The sequence below is a fragment of the Schistocerca cancellata genome, chromosome 2, assembly GCF_023864275.1.
Source record: "Schistocerca cancellata isolate TAMUIC-IGC-003103 chromosome 2, iqSchCanc2.1, whole genome shotgun sequence".
Lineage (NCBI taxonomy): Eukaryota > Metazoa > Arthropoda > Insecta > Orthoptera > Acrididae > Schistocerca > Schistocerca cancellata.
This window is the reverse complement of record NC_064627.1, coordinates 439,507,003-439,525,511: the sequence shown is the minus strand read 5'-3', so window position 1 is coordinate 439,525,511 and position 18,509 is coordinate 439,507,003. Positions and strand designations below refer to the sequence as shown.

The 18,509-nt window shown below is 44.2% G+C and overlaps 1 protein-coding gene across 1 annotated transcript in view; it reads left to right on the top strand.

Moving 5' to 3' along the window:
• LOC126154853 (G-protein coupled receptor GRL101-like) overlaps positions 1–18,509 on the top strand; it is a 373,478-nt gene that overhangs the window by 208,291 nt on the left and 146,678 nt on the right. The window contains exon 20 of the mRNA XM_049916191.1: positions 13,549–13,620. Within this exon, the coding sequence (XP_049772148.1) occupies positions 13,549–13,620 (72 nt within the window). The remainder of the gene's footprint in view (positions 1–13,548; positions 13,621–18,509) is intronic.

Below are 18,509 nucleotides of genomic sequence, written 5' to 3'. Positions count from 1 at the left end.
TCATAAATAAATCCTCAGAACACGTATTTCAACTTTAGTAGCATCCACTAGTTTATTATCTTCCTACATACAGACGTGAACCTGAGCCTTGACGAGACAAAACTAACATTTTCAATAAGATTAAACTTCCTATGATATCATTGTTGTACAAAACATTACAAATTTTCATTTATTTTATTTTTTAGAAGCACGACGCAACAACTCGGTTCCAGGATCTTCTGTTGCTCTTAGGCTGTCGACCCGCGACGTATAGTGGCCAGCAATTTTCTCTCTGGTCCCGGCAGCGAAGATGCTGTCTCCGTTCGTTGCGCCGCCCTCTCCGTACATGAAACATAAAAGAAATTACAAAAACTTTAGACAATTCACAACCATTACAAAATATTACAAAATTACATAAACAAAACTAAATTAAACTTATATTCACCTGCAAACTGGGCTGACACTGGTGGATGGGTGACGCTTCAATTTCGTCCCACTGCACCGCCTGTTTGTCAATCCAGCTGCGACACTGCACATGAGCCAATCTTAGTGGGGCTTGGCACTGGCTGGGCTAAACTTAAAACTTTTTACATGCTCCCAGTACATCTGTCTGCAGTATAACAAAGCTAAATGCTAAGATAAGGTACTGTTATGAATGCAGAGCTAGAAAAGGTCGCCGGCGAGGAATGCCTGGACCTGGTGTGCTTGCATGAGCCGTACGCAGCGAACCGGTGGCTGGTTGGTCTCGCAAACAACGCAACAGCGATGACTGGAGGGACCGCTCCAAAAGCTGCATTAATATTAGTCAACGGGCGGTGGACTCTAACAAAGATGTCACAGTCCTACTCTGACTGCGTAGTTACGGTGGAAGTACGTAAATGGAATGATGCGTGAGAATAGCGTCAACTTATGTGCAGTTCTCTGATGAGGTCGTTCTGCACAGGTAATGGACAGGCAGACCTGTAGAAGATGCCAGACATGAAAGGTTAATCAACCTAGCATGTATCAATAATACGGCAACCATCACGAACAGATACACAAAGACATTATATTAATGACAAGATACACACAAAAAGTCTGTAAATACTCGGGACCTTTGCCTTTCTTGGATACGTGCTATACCAACGGAGCCACGCAAACACGACTCACAACTACTCCTCACATCTTCACTTCCGCCAGTGCCTCATCTCCTACATTCCTAACTTCACAGAAGTTCTCCTGTGAAACTTGCGGGACTAGGACTCCTGCGAGAAAGGATATTATGGATACACGGCTTAGCCACTACCTAGAGTAAGATTTGATACTGAATTTTTCACTCTGCAGAGGAGTCTGTGCTGATATGATCCTACCTGGCATATGTAAACTGTGTGCTGCACCGAGACACGAAATTGGGACCTCTGTCTTTCACGAGCGAGTGTTCTATCAACTGACCTACCAAAGCACGGCTCACGACCCGTCCTTACAGCTTTACTTCCACCATTACGTCCCGTCCTACCTAGGAGAAAGAAAAGAAAAAGGTCCCGAGTTCGTGTCGCTAGCCGGCACACACTTCAAACCAGCCAGGATGTTTCATATCAGCACACACTCCGCTGCAGAGTGAAAAATTCATTTACATAGTTAAAAAGGAGGGTCCACGCCGCACATGTAGCAACAGGGCAGATAACACAGGACTTTGTACCGATAGACAGTGTTTCACAAACTGATGGCAGCAGATAACAGTGGTGGAACGAACTCAGCAAACTCAAAACGGTTTCGAGAACCACTACCAGAGACCAGTAACAGGTAGAAAGACCATACACGACGATCAGTTCAGTGAGGTGAAGCGTCAATACAAGGACCTAGTGATGCAGACAAAGAAACGCCACTGGGACAAGTATGATGAAAGACAAGTAAGCGAAAATTTTTGAGGAGCAGCGTACACACTGATGACCGAGAGAGTAAAAACATCGTTTGTGTGGCCACTCATAGGTGGAATGACGGAGCTTTCACACAGGCATGAAGCACAGGGTGGTTATAATTCAACTTTCGCCACTTGATCCAGTCTCTACGGAAAAATACATTGTCCAGTCACGTTAATGTGACAACCACGTATGTTCGACGTCAACCTGCAATAACAACCCACAGACGGCGTGTGGCAACACTAATAACGGTGGGTACACAAGGTCAGTCGGAGGGACGCGGAAAACAGTGCAGTCGTGGTCGTAATGCGGAAACGTAGGGAATTAGCTGATGTCCAAAACGGCATAATCATTGACTTTCGGACAAAGGTCGAAGCATTTCCTAAACGGCTAAGTTTTCAAACTGTTCTCCGTCCCAGAGTTTAAAGTACAAAGTGCATGGCAAAATGGAGGTATCAAAAACCGGCACCGAGGCAGCAATGGTGCACCATCGGCTATAAATGTCAGGGCCCAACGACGGCTGCGGATAGATGTGGAACTTCTGAGTAAGTAACCGCTCGCATGCACTGTGGGATTACCAACAATGTCTCCTCAGTGACAGTTTAGTGAATGACTGGCCGAATGTTCAAAATTGCGTCATCACAAAGGTCACCAGGTTTGAACCCATGTGTTTTCTGGTTGAGGGGTTATCTGAAGGATAGGGTTTATCAACGAGACACCAACACTTGTTGGAGGTACAAGATGAGCATAGCGAGGGAGGTAGCCAACATCTCATCAGAGACGCTTCAGGCAGCAGCAGAACAATCTATATTCCGCTTCCAGATTGTCGTGGATGCAGAACTGAAATATGGTTGTAACCTGGAATGTAGCAGTGGAAGCATTTAACAAATGTTATTCTTTAATTAAAACTTCCGGGCTGAATTGCCGTGGTCCATATATAAAACTGCTCTCCTTCCTGACGTTTCGTTGCCTACTGCGGGCAACATCTTCTGAGGTAAGTCGGCGACTCACCTCTGAAGATGATGCCCGCAGTAGGCAACGAAACGTCAGGAAGGAGAAGCAGTTTTATATAGGGACCACGGCAATTCAGCCCGGAAGTTTTAATTAATGAAGAAGCCGGCCGTGAAAGTTTACATGTTATGATTCAAATGTTATTCTCTCACCAGAAAATTATTATGATTCTCACACTGGTGTGTTCACTATTTCTTTACCGCATGTCCTTACACATGTTTCCACAAACTTTCATTGTCATGTTATATATCGTTTTCATTGGGGGGGCTTGTCATGTAGCGAAAGGTTAATTCAAATCACCCTATAGAGCGGAATGGAGATCGACCTCTAATACGAACAGAATATATGATTGAGACCGTCAATTGCTCATTCGTGCAGTGAGAGGTAGCGCTAGCTGTAGCAAAATAAATATTTAAGAAATCACCAGGCACTGGTGTAAATCACTCAGAGACCCTTGAACGAACAAGTCCACAGATTTTCCCATCTCTATCTGAGGTAATAAATGCAGCTCTAAGACTGGGAAGACTTGCAGCCTGGAACTTAGCAAACGCAACGATCATCAAGATCAAGATAACGGAAGACAATGATCCAGTCACTGTGAAATTGTATAGGCTTATTTTCTTCATCAACACCTTGGCTAAGGTCCAGGATCACAGGCGGCCCATGGGGTTCAGCCCGCGCCAAATGAGTCCTACGAAAATAAGACGAGTGATGATGCAATTAACCGGTCCCTCGAATTAGTACACAATATGAACCGGCAGTACGTAATGCCCATTCATGGGGACATCGCTGAGGCATTCGGTATCCTCTGGAGGCCTGCGATGTTCACTAAACTGTGGGAACCGCAAGTACCAGCAACTCCATACAGTGATCTACTAGACTACTGTAATAATAGAATGCTTGAACTGCGAATGCGTGAACTGAAAGTGATCATGGTAATCACAAAGGGGTTCCCGCACGCTTAAGTTTGTCTGCCCCTCGGTTGGGATCTTTTCATCGAACCCATCCTAACAGAAATGGATGGGGACACAAACACTAACGGGATTGCCACATATGCTAATGATCTGTTGGTTGTCGTGTACTAACTCAAGAAGAGAACTGGAAACCAAAGTTAGTGGCATTCTACACAGGATGAGCAGTTGGAGCCTGGAAAACAAGCTTGCTATAGCTTCGGAGAAGACACTCTACGTATACTGAAAGGGAAACTGCAGGGAGGCCTGATCATGAGACTGCACAATGCAAATATTACCAAAAAACACGTACCTAGATATTTTTGCGTACAGATTGATTATCGACAGATATAATTCAATTCAGTCAACTTATTTTGGATCTTCGACATGTTATGGGGATCCAGCCATCAGCAAACGTATCCTACCAAAAAGAATAAATCTCCTATAAAAAGATGAAATCACATGCATGTCATTCTATTCTAATTATTATTTCATTCTAATTTAATGTAATTCCATGTATCATTTTACGTGTGTGGTTAGTGTATCTCATTTACACCGTGTAGTGGTACTACTTCAACAATAATAGCTATATTTTAGTAGTAGTAGTAGTAGTAATAGTAGTACAACTACAAGGTGTAAATGAAATACAATACATGCACCTATAAAATGATACATGAACTAACATTAAATTAGAATAGAATAGTAATTAGAATAGAATGTCACAAAAAGCAGGCTTAAGGTAGCAGCTACGTGTTCATTTGGAGAAGCTTCGATACAGTCAGTCAATCACGTGGATTAGAAATCAGTATGCCACGCAGAGGCGAATGACTCGATGTGTACTGCCGAAATACTCGTATTAGCAATAGCACGGGTAGTGGTATCTTATGCGTACTACCCTATCTTCTATTTCTTCCCTTTCTAATCAAATAATCTTAGGTTAAGTTCTTCTAACTTCTCAATGTAACGTTTTGTATTAAAGATTTTATTCAGTTATAAACTCATATGTGCATACTAGGACATAACCAAATATTTTCCGTACAACTCGCAAAAATTTTAATGCAAAACAGGGTCCACATAATTAACTATGTGTTGGACCATCAGTAACCGTAAACGTAAATGAATAATATGTGAACGAGTAAAACGTAGGCAACAAGAGTACAGCCTTTCTTGAAGCCAAAAGTGATAAGTGGACCGCCCTTTCTTTATTGGAAATAAACTCCAGAAGCTTCTCACTCTTAACTTTCTTATGGTCATGGAAAACAAGAGTTTTTTCTTCCTCTTCTAACAAGCTGACACACCTAAATTGGTTGTCTGCCATTGCATTTCCACCTGTATTGTAAATACGCGTAGGTACACACATTCGCAGAATAACATTCGAAGGTTCGTCGCTTATTTTCTACAACCTTCTGGTTGTAACGTAACGCATATGTCCAAATAATAAGATACCTGAGAATCCATGAGAGCCCACATACTATACAACATTTGTTTGATTTGCTTGGCATTCTTTTTTTCAAGCTCACGTTGTTCACGAAATGTAAACCACAGCGAAAATCCTGTTAAGCTTTTTGGTGGTGTGTTGCACAGGCTATCCAGAATGCTCATGGATCGCGTCTCATCACATTTTTCAGTTGTGAGCGCACAGTGAGCATGTAAAGATCATTAGAAGTTCAAGAGTCTCCCGCCAAGTGTGAAGTGCCTGCTGAGGGGGTGTGCCATGGAATCCAGATGACGTAATGTCTTGAGCAGGGTTAGGAATCTTACGTGCGCCTCGGTTTTCTTAGGGTAAATTAAAGCTGTTTTTGTAAGATATTTTGTTTCTAGTTGCGAAAAGATGCAGTTTTTCATGCACCTTTTTTTTCCTTTTTGTGACTTTTATTCCCTTTTCTCCCCGAACCATGGTCATATTCCCATTATTCCCTTTCTTCTTTCAACTTTCATTCCAATTCATTCCATTCTATTGAACATAAAATATTTAACTTTCAGTTAAAGTCTCCTCAGCTTGGTGTGTACGTGTGAACAGCAAGCCTCATTCTTTCAGCAAATGCCGCGCGAGTGTTGGCAGCACACCTGAAACAATGGAAAATAATTGTATCTTGGACAAAACCCCTTTATAACTTAAAAATTGCTTGAAATAAAGCATCTGACACTGAGTGATTCTATCCCAACAGTATCAGTAGCCTGCTGTTCGTGAATGTGAGCTTGTTACTGTGAGAGACGTCATCTGTTCGCGTTAGGCGGAGGCTGGTCACGCGGAGACGGCAATAATCGCAACCGTATAGCTCCGACAACTGACACTGGGTTCTGTTCGAAACTACAATCAAAAAACAAAATAAAAAAGATAACGTTTTGGATCGCCCGGTTCCCAGACCTCCTGAAGATAGGCGTTGACTAAGGATATTGCATCACTGAGACAGTCCCTTTGACTGTTCAGAGATGTCACTAAACCCGCCCAAAGATGTAAACAACCATCCATGAGCAGCATCTATTATACGGAGGGGGTTCGACAGCCAATCAGTTCCAGTCATTCCACCATAAAGGAGGTATACGCCTCGTGTTGTCTGTATTTCAACTATGCCTAGACGGTCAATACCCCCGGTTCGATCTCGTCCGCATTGTTACTTTGTGCCAGGAAGGCTCTCAACAAGGGATGTGTCCAGGCGTCTCGGAGTGAACCAAAGCGATGTTGTTCGGGCACGGAGGAGACACAGAGAGACAGGAACTATCGATGACATGCTTCGCTCAAGCAGCCCAAGGGCTACTACTGCAGTGGATGAGCACTGGCTACTGATTATGGCTCGGAGGTATCCTGACAGCAACGGCACCATGTTGAATAATGCTTTTCGTGTAGCCACAGGACGTTATGTTACTACTCAAACTGTGAGCAATAGTCTGCATGATGCGCAGTTTCACTCCCGCCGTACATGGCGAGGTCCAGCTTTGCAAACACGACACCACGCAGCGTGGTACAGATGGGCCCAGTAACATGCCGAATGGACCGCTCAGGATTGGCATCACGTTCTCTTTACCGATGAGTGTCGCATATACCTTCAACCAGACAATCGTCGGAGGCGTGTTTGGAGGCAACCTGGTCAGGCTGAACGCCTTAGACAGACTGTCCAGCTATTGCAGCATGGTGGAGGATCCCTGCTGTTTTCGGGTGGCATTATGTGGGACCGACGTACGCCGATGGTGGTCATGCAAGGAGTCGTAACGGCTGTACGATACGTGAATGCTATTCTACGACCGATAGTGCAACCATATCGACAGCATATTGACGAGGCATTCCTCTTCATGGGCGATAATTCGCGCTCCCATAGTGCACATCTTGTGAATAATTTCCTTCACGATAACGACATCGCTCGACTAGAGTGGCCTGCATGTTCTCCAGACATTAACCCTGTCAAACATGCCTGTAATAGATTGTAAAGAGCTGTTTATGAACAACGTGACCCACCAACCACTCTGAGGGATCTACGCCGAATCGCCATTGAGGACAATCTGGACTAACAGTGCCGTGATGAACTTGTGGATAGTATACCACGACGGATACAGGCATGCGTCAATGAAAGAGGACGTGCTATTGGGTATTAGAGATACCTGAGTGTTTAGCAATCTAGACCACCACCTCTAAAGGTCTCGCTGCATGGTGGTACAACATGCAACTCTCGGAACCGAGGTGATAAAAAACTTTTTTTTTATGTGTGTACTAGAAATCGCTGGGACTGTACTTCCAGCATGACTGAGAACGTTCTGGTAATTGTCGCAGTGCTATAAAGGAGACTGGACGGCAAGTGAGCGAGTGGGTGCAAGAGTGTTGTGTGAGAGTCGCATTAAGTCAGCAAGTGAAGTGGTGTTAGCTCTTTGTTACATTACTAAGTGAGTGTACTACTAGATTTTTATCATGTCAAAGGTGTCCAGTGCCCGATTTATTGCTCTGGCTCAGGAATTCAAACAAGATTTCGTAGACAGTGATGGAAATGTTATGCACTGTAATAATTGCGTTTCAGGAATTTTGTTAGATGAAAAACACCAGTGAGATCGCATCAGACAACACATTTCCAGCTCTTACCATCAAATGAATAAATGAATAAAACTCTTCAAGGAAACAAATAGCGACAACATATATTACAAAATGCGTTTCAAAAGAGATCTTCAAAAAGCCGAAATTTGAAGGAATTAAACACTGATTTGTGGGCAGTCTTTACACAAGCAGGAATCCCACTCAATAAGGTGAACCATCCAGCCTTCAAGGGATGTCTTGAGACATTCACGAAGATGAGAGCACTTTAAGAAAAAATGCATGGAATCTGTTTACCAAGAAACCATGCAAAGAAAGGAGAAAGCGTCTGATTGCGATGTGGGAATCATTGTGGATGAAACCATAGACTCAATGGAACGATATGTTAGTTTTTTCTTTTGCAGGGGAGAAAGTTAATTCCATGTCGTTAAAAATATATGAGCTGAAAAATACCAATGCCAGTACAATAATGCAATCAATTATGGACTTCTGCCAAAGGCTCTGGCCTGCAGTTATCGAGATTGAAAAACTTCTTCTTGTGGTTATACCAGGCTCCATACATGGTTTCAGCTGTTAACCAATTTAAAACTTTATTTCCTTAGTTGAAGCACGTACCACGCTTGGTTCATGCCCTTCACAAGGTTTGTGAATACGTGAGGAACGCATACGACATCGCAAGTCATTTCATCTCTGCCCTGAAGAAGATACTACTGAAAGCTCTGAGACTTGTTGTTGCCTACAGGGAAACCACTGGCCTACCACTTCCGAATTTCTCGGTCATTACACGTTGGGGATCTTGGCTTGAGTGTGCTGCTACGTTGTGTGAGAATTCTGACAAAATTAGAGAATCTGTGCTTTGTTTGGATCCACCCGGCGCACCTAGCAGTTTCCAAGGCACAGCGACTTCTGTTACCGCTGTTACCGGAGAAAATACACTATGTGATCGAAAATACCCGGCTGAAAATAACTTGCAAGTTCTGGGTGATCTGCAACGGTAATGTTGGAATTCAATGTTGTGTTGGCCCACCCTTAACCTTGATGACAGCTTCCACTCTCGCAGGCATACGTTCAATTAGGTGCTGGAAGCTTCCTTGGGGAATGGCAGACCACTCTTCACGAATTGCTGCAGTGAGGGAGGTATCGATGTAGTTCGGTGAGGCCTGGCATGGAGACGGCGTTCCAAAACATCCCAAAGGTGTTCTATGGGATTCAAGTCAGGACTCTGTGCAGGCCAGTCCGTTGCAGGAATATTATTGTCGTGTAACCACTCCGCCACAGGTCGTGCAGTATGAATAGATGCTCGATCGTCTTGAAATATGCAATCGCCATCCACGAATTCCTGTTCAACAGAGGGGAAGCAAGAAGGTGCTTTAAACATTAATGTAGTCCTGTGCTGTGATAGTGCCACGCAAACCAACAAAGGGTGCAAGCGCCTATAATGAGAAACACGACCACACCGTAACACCACCGCCTCCAAATTTTACTGTTAGCACTACACACGCTGGCAGATGACGTTCACCGTGCATTCGCCATACCCACACCCTGGCATCGGATCGCCACATTGTGTACCGTGATTCGCCACTCCGCACAATGTTTTTCCACTGTTCAGTCGTCCAATGTTTACGCTCCTTACACCAAGCGTGACGTCGTTTGGCATTTACCGGCGTGATGTGTAGCTTATGAGCAGCCGCTCGACCATGAAATCGAAGTCTTCTCATCTCCCGCCTAACTGTCATAGTACTTGCAATGGATCCTGATGCAGTTTGCAATTCCTGTGTGATGATCTGGATAGACGTCTGCCTATTACACAGTACGACCCTTTTCAACTGTCGGCGGTCTCTGCCAGTCAACAGACGAGATCAGCGTGTAGGCTTTTGTGCTGTAAGTGTCCTTTCACGTTTCCACTTCACTAATATATTGGAAACAGTGGACCTAGCGATATTTAGGAGTGTTGAAATCTCGCGTACAGACGTATGACACAAGTGATACCCAAACACCTGACCTCGTTCGAAGTCCGTGAGTCCCGCGGAGCGCCCCATTCGGCTCTCACACGATATCTAGAGACTACTGAGGTCGCTGATATGGAGTACCTGGCAGACGGTGGCAGCACAATGCGCAGAATATGAAAAACGTTTGTTTTTCGGGGTGTCCGGATACTTTTGATGACATAGTGTACATAGGTTGCAGAGAGAAGTATATTGTGTCTATAGCTACAAATACCTGACTGCAGTCATTAGACGATTAGAAGGGCAATGTCTGGAAAAGGATAAACATTGGGATATTTTTACTTCCGTGAGGGAATAGTTAGACGGTTTTTCCAAAGACAAACTTGAGTGTAGTCTGCAGAATAATCCAGACATTGAGGAATTCGCCACATCTGTAGAGCTGCCACTGGTTTCTTGAGTCGTGTGAATTCAATGTTTGCTTCACTGGTTTCTTGAGTGTCGAAAGAAGCTTTAGCATCTCTAATGTCGTTTTATCTCGTAAAAGGAACAGATTTACTTTAAAAAATGTAGAGATGCTAATTGTCTGGAAGTACAATAGCTTCATGGTTTTCCTTCTTTTTATGAATGGTAATTTGAGGTACTTGTTTGTAATTCCACAAACTAGAATAGAGGAAAGAGAAATAGTTGAATTAGTTGAATAAACCAGTATCTTTTGTCCCTTTCTTTACCTTATATGAGCACCTTTTCCCTTCCCTTTTTCGTTTGAAATTTGCACCTCTAACCCTGGTCATGAGTTTCCTTCTTCATGCCAATGGTCGGGCGCACGCTACAGTGTAAGAAAGATGCTCATGCAGCGTGCTCGATGGGAGGTGTTTGATCACCCGCCATACAGCCAGGACTTGGCTACATCTGACTGTCATCCCTCTGGTCACAATAACCACTCCCTATGACGACATTATTTTGGCGCAGAAAACCAACTGCAGATCAGAATAGAGAAGTGGCCGTCAGTACAGGCGGCTGCCTTTTGTGGGATGGTACGGAGAAGTCCATACAACGCTACGATAAATATGTGAGTTTCATTGGCGACTGCAAAAAAAAGTTGCTGGAGGGTGTATCTAAATGTTGTAAATAAAATATTTTCTCTTTTCACTGTGTTTCTATTTCGCGACCGATCGGAAATTCAAAAGTAATAGCTCTCGTGTATAAGCGAAAACAGTACCTCCATGGAATCCTTCTAGCTTCTCACATACAGGTACATTTCCTTCGAGAATGCAGGACTCACAGTTCTGTACAAGTATAAAATATACACTACTGGCCATTAAAATTGCTAGACCACGAAGATGACGTGCTACAGACGCGAAATTTAAACGACAGGAAAAAGGTGCTGTGATATGCAAAGGATTAGCTTTTCAGACCATTCACACAAGGTTGGCGCCGCTGGCGACACCTACAACGTGCTGACATGAGGGAAGTTTCCAACCGATTTCGCATACACAAACATCAGTTGACCGGCGTTGCCTAGTGAAACGTTGTTGTGATGCCTCGTGTAAGGAGGAGAAATGCGTACCATCACGTTTCCGACTTTGATAAATGTCGGATTGTAGCCTATCGCAATTGCGGTTTAACGTATCGCGACATTGCTGCTCTCGTTGGTCGAGATCCAATGACTGTTAGCAGAATATGGAATCGGTGGGTTCAGGAGTGTAATACGGAACGCCACGCTGGATCCCAACGGCCTCGTATCACTAGCAGTCGAGAAGACAGGCATCTTGTCCGTTTGGCTGTAACGGATCGTGCAGCCACGTCTCGATCCCTGAGTCAACAGATGGGGACGTTTGCAAGACAACAACCATCTGCACGAACAGTTCGATGACGTTTGCAGCAGCATGGACTATCAGCTCGGAGACCATGACTGTGGTTACCCTTTGACGCTGCATCACAGACAGGAGCGCCTGCGATGGTGTACTCAACGACGAACCTGGGTGCACGAATGGCAAAACGTCATTTTTTCGTATGAATCCAGGTTCTGTTTACAGCATCATGATGGTCGCATCCGTGTTTGGTGACATCGCGGTGAACGCACATTGGAAGCGTGTATTCGTCATCGCCATACTGGCGTATTACCCGGCGTGATGGTATGGGGTGCCATTGGTTACACGTCTCGCTCACCTCTTGTTCGCATTGACGGCACTTTGAACAGTGGACGTTACATTTCAGATGTGTTACGACCCGTGGCTCTACACCTTCATTCGATCCCTGTGCAATTTCAGCAGGATAATGCACGACCGCATGTTGCAGGTCCTGTACGGGCCTTTCTGGATCCAGAAAATGTTCGACTGCTGCCCTGGCCAGCACATTCTCCAGATCTCTCACCAATTGAAAACGTCTGGTCAATGGTGGCCGAGCAACTGGCTCGTCACAATACGCCCGTCACTACTCTCGATGATCTGTGGTATCGCGTTGAAGCTGCATGGGCAGCTGTACCTGTACACGCCATCCAAGCTCTGTTTGACACAATGCCCAGGCGTATCAAGGCCGTTATTACGGCCAGAGGTGGTTGTCCTGGGTACTGATTTCGCAGGATCTATGCACCCAAATTGCGTGAAAATGTAATCACATGTCAGTTCGAGTATAATATATTTGTCCAATGAACGCCCGTTTATCATCTGCATTTCTTTCTTGGTGTAGCAATTTTAATGGCCAGTAGTGTATCTTCCGGATCGCTATTGCCCGGTCTGTCTCATTTCATTGATAGTCGCACGACTGTCAAATTTAAGGCACCGCATGATGTATTGGAAAAATTTTATGCGCATTATGATGTGAAATTTTTAATTACCGCCCACATGAGATACCCAAAGGACCCCTATGCTTCATGTGTACATAAGCTGAAAACTAAGTTTCTCAGTTCAGCCACATGTAGTAGCGTTGACATGAAGCTTTCAGTAACTAAACTGATTTGTATACAGTATTACAATAAGGGAAAAGTCATTTCTGAGGCAATTCCAGCATGCCAAAGGTATGCTCGCTGCGGTGGAACTTCGTTCCATTTTGTCGCTTTGTTCCTTCCAAAATAATGTTTGTTTCCAAGTACTTCCTCACCATCATCACTGTCTCTGTTTCTATCATCACTATCTCTGTTTCTAAGTCTGCCTGTGGAACTCCAACTTCGTCATCACCGTCTCTAGCTACTTCGTCTTCAAGGTCATTTTGAAATTACTTATTTGCCATTTCTAACAACATCTTTTGGATATATTCAACACATTTTGGGTCGAAGAGATTATACGTCTCACTGTATTCACCTATCAGAAAATGTACTCCATCGAAAAGAATGAAGCTCCTATAAAAAGATAAAATTGGGTGCAACGTACTAGTTTCGTACTTGATATTAACAAACGATTTAATTACCGTTTCAGAAAATTATTCATTTTACATTGTTATCCCCATATGCCCTTGTAACAGAGCAGTCCCCCTATACCGGAGCATATGCAAAGGAAAAGGGTTCCGAGAAGGGAAGCTGATAATGAGAAGGCGTCACTGCTGTCGAATGATGACAAATTACTGACAGAAAATGTCATCGACCGTGTATCAGTTTGAGGAGCCACGCCCGATGGGAGATTAATTGTATATTGTGGAATGACCCGCTAGATCAATTACTCGTTGCGAATAACTTGTGATCACTATAAATTGAAATCATTACATTTGATTGTAAATAATGGCGTTAATTTTCGTTTCTTTTCTTGTTTCAGAGATCTCAGTAACAATTTCATCAAGAACGTTGGAAACAACGTATTTAGAAGCGTAACTGCATTAAAAACACTGTAAGTACACCTCTTTCTTTGCGAAGATTTTGATACAGTAGTGATAGCGAAAAAAAATTATTTGACTAGCACCAACTCTGCACCAGTCGCTGGGTATTTGAAATCAAAATAAATGAAAACATCAGAGGCTCACTTGTTTGTTTGTATTCAACTAGGAATCACTTAGTCCTTATTGTATTTGTGTGAACAAATAAAGATTAATGTTTCGGCATCAAAGAAGGTAGGTACGTAGATAAAGCACCGAAGATAGACACCCACCCACAAACCGAGCGTTCGCAGCAATTCTGGAATCATGAATCACCGTAGTGTGCCATCGTCTCGTTACAAAGGGCAGATGTGTGCCTGTGCCTTGTGGAGGACCGCGCTTAGTGCTCGTGCCATGTGGTACGGTGCATGTATGTTGCGGAAGACTGTCGGACATTAGGAATCCAAGGAGTCACATTTGAATTCACCGGTCTAGAACAATACGAAGGTCCTCGTCGACACCAGTGTCTCTACCATTTGGACGGATCGTCAATAACGTGGAAATCTCCCCTTACACATGGCACGGACTTAAAAGGGAACCTGACCTTCCTGTCGTCACCGATTTCGCCCCAGTTTGTGGTATATGCAGCGCTAGGCCAATAATTAACGTGCAGAAACGGGACCTAGTTGACCCAGTTGACCAAGCATAAAAAAAAAAATGTTATGGAGCGGGGCGGGCGACACATGAGCGCTTTGTGTTAGCATTGTTTCCAGGCAGCGGTTGGCACTGAAGCTCAGCGCGTTTGGACCGCGGGCTGACAACCAGCAGTATTAATAATAATAATAATAACAAAAAATATGAGTGAACTTCTTCTCGATATACACTCCTGGAAATTGAAATAAGAACACCGTGAATTCATTGTCCCAGGAAGGGGAAACTTTATTGACACATTCCTGGGGTCAGATACATCACATGATCACACTGACAGAACCACAGGCACATAGACACAGGCAACAGAGCATGCACAATGTCGGCACTAGTACAGTGTATATCCACCTTTCGCAGCAATGCAGGCTGCTATTCTCCCATGGAGACCATCGTAGAGATGCTGGATGTAGTCCTGTGGAACGGCTTGCATGCCATTTCCACCTGGCGCCTCAGTTGGACCAGCGTTCGTGCTGGACGTGCAGACCGCGTGAGACGACGCTTCATCCAGTCCCAAACATGCTCAATGGGGGACAGATCCGGAGATCTTGCTGGCCAGGGTAGTTGACTTACACCTTCTAGAGCACGTTGGGTGGCACGGGATACATGCGGACGTGCATTGTCCTGTTGGAACAGCAAGTTCCCTTGCCGGTCTAGGAATGGTAGAACGATGGGTTCGATGACGGTTTGGATGTACCGTGCACTATTCAGTGTCCCCTCGACGATCACCAGTGGTGTACGGCCAGTGTAGGAGATCGCTCCCCACACCATGATGCCGGGTGTTGGCCCTGTGTGCCTCGGTCGTATGCAGTCCTGATTGTGGCGCTCACCTGCACGACGCCAAACACGCATACGACCATCATTGGCACCAAGGCAGAAGCGACTCTCATCGCTGAAAACGACACGTCTCCATTCGTCTCTCCATTCACGCCTGTCGCGACACCACTGGAGGCGGGCTGCACGATGTTGGGGCGTGAGCGGAAGACGGCCTAACGGTGTGCGGGACCGTAGCCCAGCTTCATGGACACGGTTGCGAATGGTCCTCGCCGATACCCCAGGAGCAACAGTGTCCCTAATTTGAGGGGAAGTGGCGGTGCGGTCCCCTACGGCACTGCGTAGGATCCTACGGTCTTGGCGTGCATCCGTGCGTCGCTGCGGTCCGGTCCCAGGTCGACGGGCACGTGCACCTTCCGCCGACCACTGGCGACAACATCGATGTACTGTGGAGACCTCACGCCCCACGTGTTGAGCAATTCGGCGGTACGTCCACCCGGCCTCCCGCATGCCCACTATACGCCCTCGCTCGAAGTCCGGCAACTGCACATACGGTTCACGTCCACGCTGTCGCGGCATGCTACCAGTGTTAAGGACTGCGATAGAGCTCCGTATGCCACGGCAAACTGGCTGACACTGACGGCGGCGGTGCACAAATGCTGCGCAGCTAGCGCCATTCGACGGCCAACACCGCGGTTCCTGGTGTGTCCGCTGTGCCGTGCGTGTGATCATTGCTTGTACAGCCCTCTCGCAGTGTCCGGAGCAAGTATGGTGGGTCTGACACACCGGTGTCAACGTCTTCTTTTTTCCATTTCCAGGAGTGTATTTTGAAAGATGTTACGTGACACCCCTACAGAACTACTGACGTAAAACCAACCTAGAAACAGATCGAAAGAAAGACCACCAGAAAACAAATAGTGTAGGAAGCTAATCCAAGGATCGTGGGATCGACTCGCTGTGCAGAGTCTTTATTTTTAATCTCAATTTTTACGTTACTTACACTCCAAATAAACATAAATAATCCTTAACGTATTGTATTTATTATTTTTCGTAAAGCGAATGAAAAAGAAAGAAAAAGGGAAATTTCATGGATGAATACGTATCAAATACTGGAATTTCGTCATTACTTCGTTAAAATATGGGAAACAAGAACACTACACAACATTTTTTGACTGATGTGATCAAGACTACCCTACAGGAGAAAAAATTTCTTCTGTTAATTGAGTCTTGAGGAGGAAAATCGTATCACAGTTATAAGCTGAGAATTCTAAAGGTTAAGGAGGATTGCTATCGTGTAGTATAAAGTGGATGTTCCCTCTTTCCAAATGCAAGTGACAGTGTAACCCTGAGATGCCTATTTTTATTCTCAGGTAAAGAATACGACTAAAACTTTGTCAACTGCTCTTATCTTAATTGTTAGAGACAAAGAAGTCACATATAGAGAAGACAGCGTCAAAGTGCATTCCATTGTCAATATGTGTTAAATGATGCACCACGCATGAACGCATCGTTTGCTGACACTCTGTGCGATGACAGAGAACCTTCCATAAATGTAAAGCAAGTAGGGTTTCCCATCAAAACTTTAATTACACCATGTAATTATAAAATTATAGCGTTTATATCGTGTGCTAGATGCTTCCTCTGTATTTACTATGATTATCACCTCAGCACGTCTAAGTTACAACTGTAAAATAACGAAAGTATCCAATTTTATTTACAAAGTTGTCGCGAAAACCTTACGATCTCTCCCTGGAAATTTATTTGCAATCCTAAATTTTCACTAACCTATCCTTTTCATGCCTTTTATAAAAATATTAATAAATACATTGTATTCAACGTTATTTCTGTTTCTTTGTAGCGCAGGTAATGTAAAAAATTTAAAATAAAAAAAGTTCTGCAGAAAGACTCGAGCTCAGGACTCGCGAATCATCATTCTACAAATTGTCTTTTGTGCCAACCTCTGGCGGGTAACTATACTACAAAAAAGGCTCATGTCTCGTCCGACACTCACCATAAATATTATTTTGTATACACGCTTGGCCATCTGGAACTCCGACTTCTGTCACTTTCATTTCTGGCCAAGCCCTCCCTAAACCTTAAATTAGGGCTAAATTGGTGATAGCGACTAGGCGTGATTTCCTTGTTAGTACAAGACATAGATGCAAAGTTCAGTCAGCAACTTTATATCAATTACGTGTCTTCCTTTATCGACAAAGTGGTGATGATGAAAATTGCCTCCATGACAAGGTTTAGAATCAGGAGTCTTTAAATAGATTGCCACCGCACTAGCGTAAATTACTGTCATCCCTTCTCTACGGTGTGGTGGTTTGGTGAAAGATAGACAAGAAGGCTGAAACTGATCTCACAGAAAAGCTCATGTAAATCTGGCTGAGCAATGGAAAGGAACAACATCTTTCCATCTAATATGAAACAGCAGGGGATGTTACGAATTTCTTTCATCTGTTACTAAAAATTGAATACAGCAAATGCGTAGGGATTCACAAATTGCTACTCACAGTATTTACTCATATGATATCGAACACATATTTCCATCATTCTGTCTTGTTTTGAAAGGCCACCGTTTAGCGTATATCTAATGTTTATCAGTTTTCTAGGAAATCTTCTTCAAAATATGTCGGCTGACCTGTGTACGTCATGGAATTAGAGACTGTTTTGCGCTCAGTACTTTACAAACCGTCCAGTTTGTGTGCGCTAAGACAGTTGGCCTAATTATATTTAGGCGCGTGTTGCAGTGTTTAACGCACTCAAATTTCATCAGGATGGACTGGGATTCAAATTTCCATCAGGACGTTCTGACTCTGATTCTCTGTGATTTTATCGTACTAGACCGATTGAGGAGCTACAGTCGTTGCGGCAGTGGACTCGCTAACGAGAGACTACTCCTAAATTTGGCTTTCCGAAGCTTTCAATAGCTTATGACAAAATGCGGGACGGTTAATTTGAAATGGTGACGGCTGATTTCCTACCACATACCAACCATGCACAAGCCTGTGTGCTCTTTCCCTAACGATCTCGTCGTCGACGGGATGTGTGTTTTAATGCAAAGATGCCTCACTGAAGAGGTGAGTGGCGCTCCAAGCCCATAACTTCTTCTTCTGAGCAGACATTCTGTGTCCAGCAACAATATGGACTGAAAGTAATACTATTAACTCCGATTTTCAAGTTCGGCACAAGCTAAAACTGCCTGCGTATCGTGGATAGAGGCACAGTTTTAACATAACATAAATAATCAATATACGATTTACTCCACAATCTGTAAAACAATTTCCTCCCGACAACTCGAACTAAAACTGCTCAGCGAGAGAAGGGACAAGAGTTTTTGCAGCGATAGAAACGAAATGCACTCTACAGGCAGGAAAGTATGCAAGAAAAAAACTTCGACGTACCGCTCTCTGCCCTTCCCTTACACTCCATTAGCTCGCTT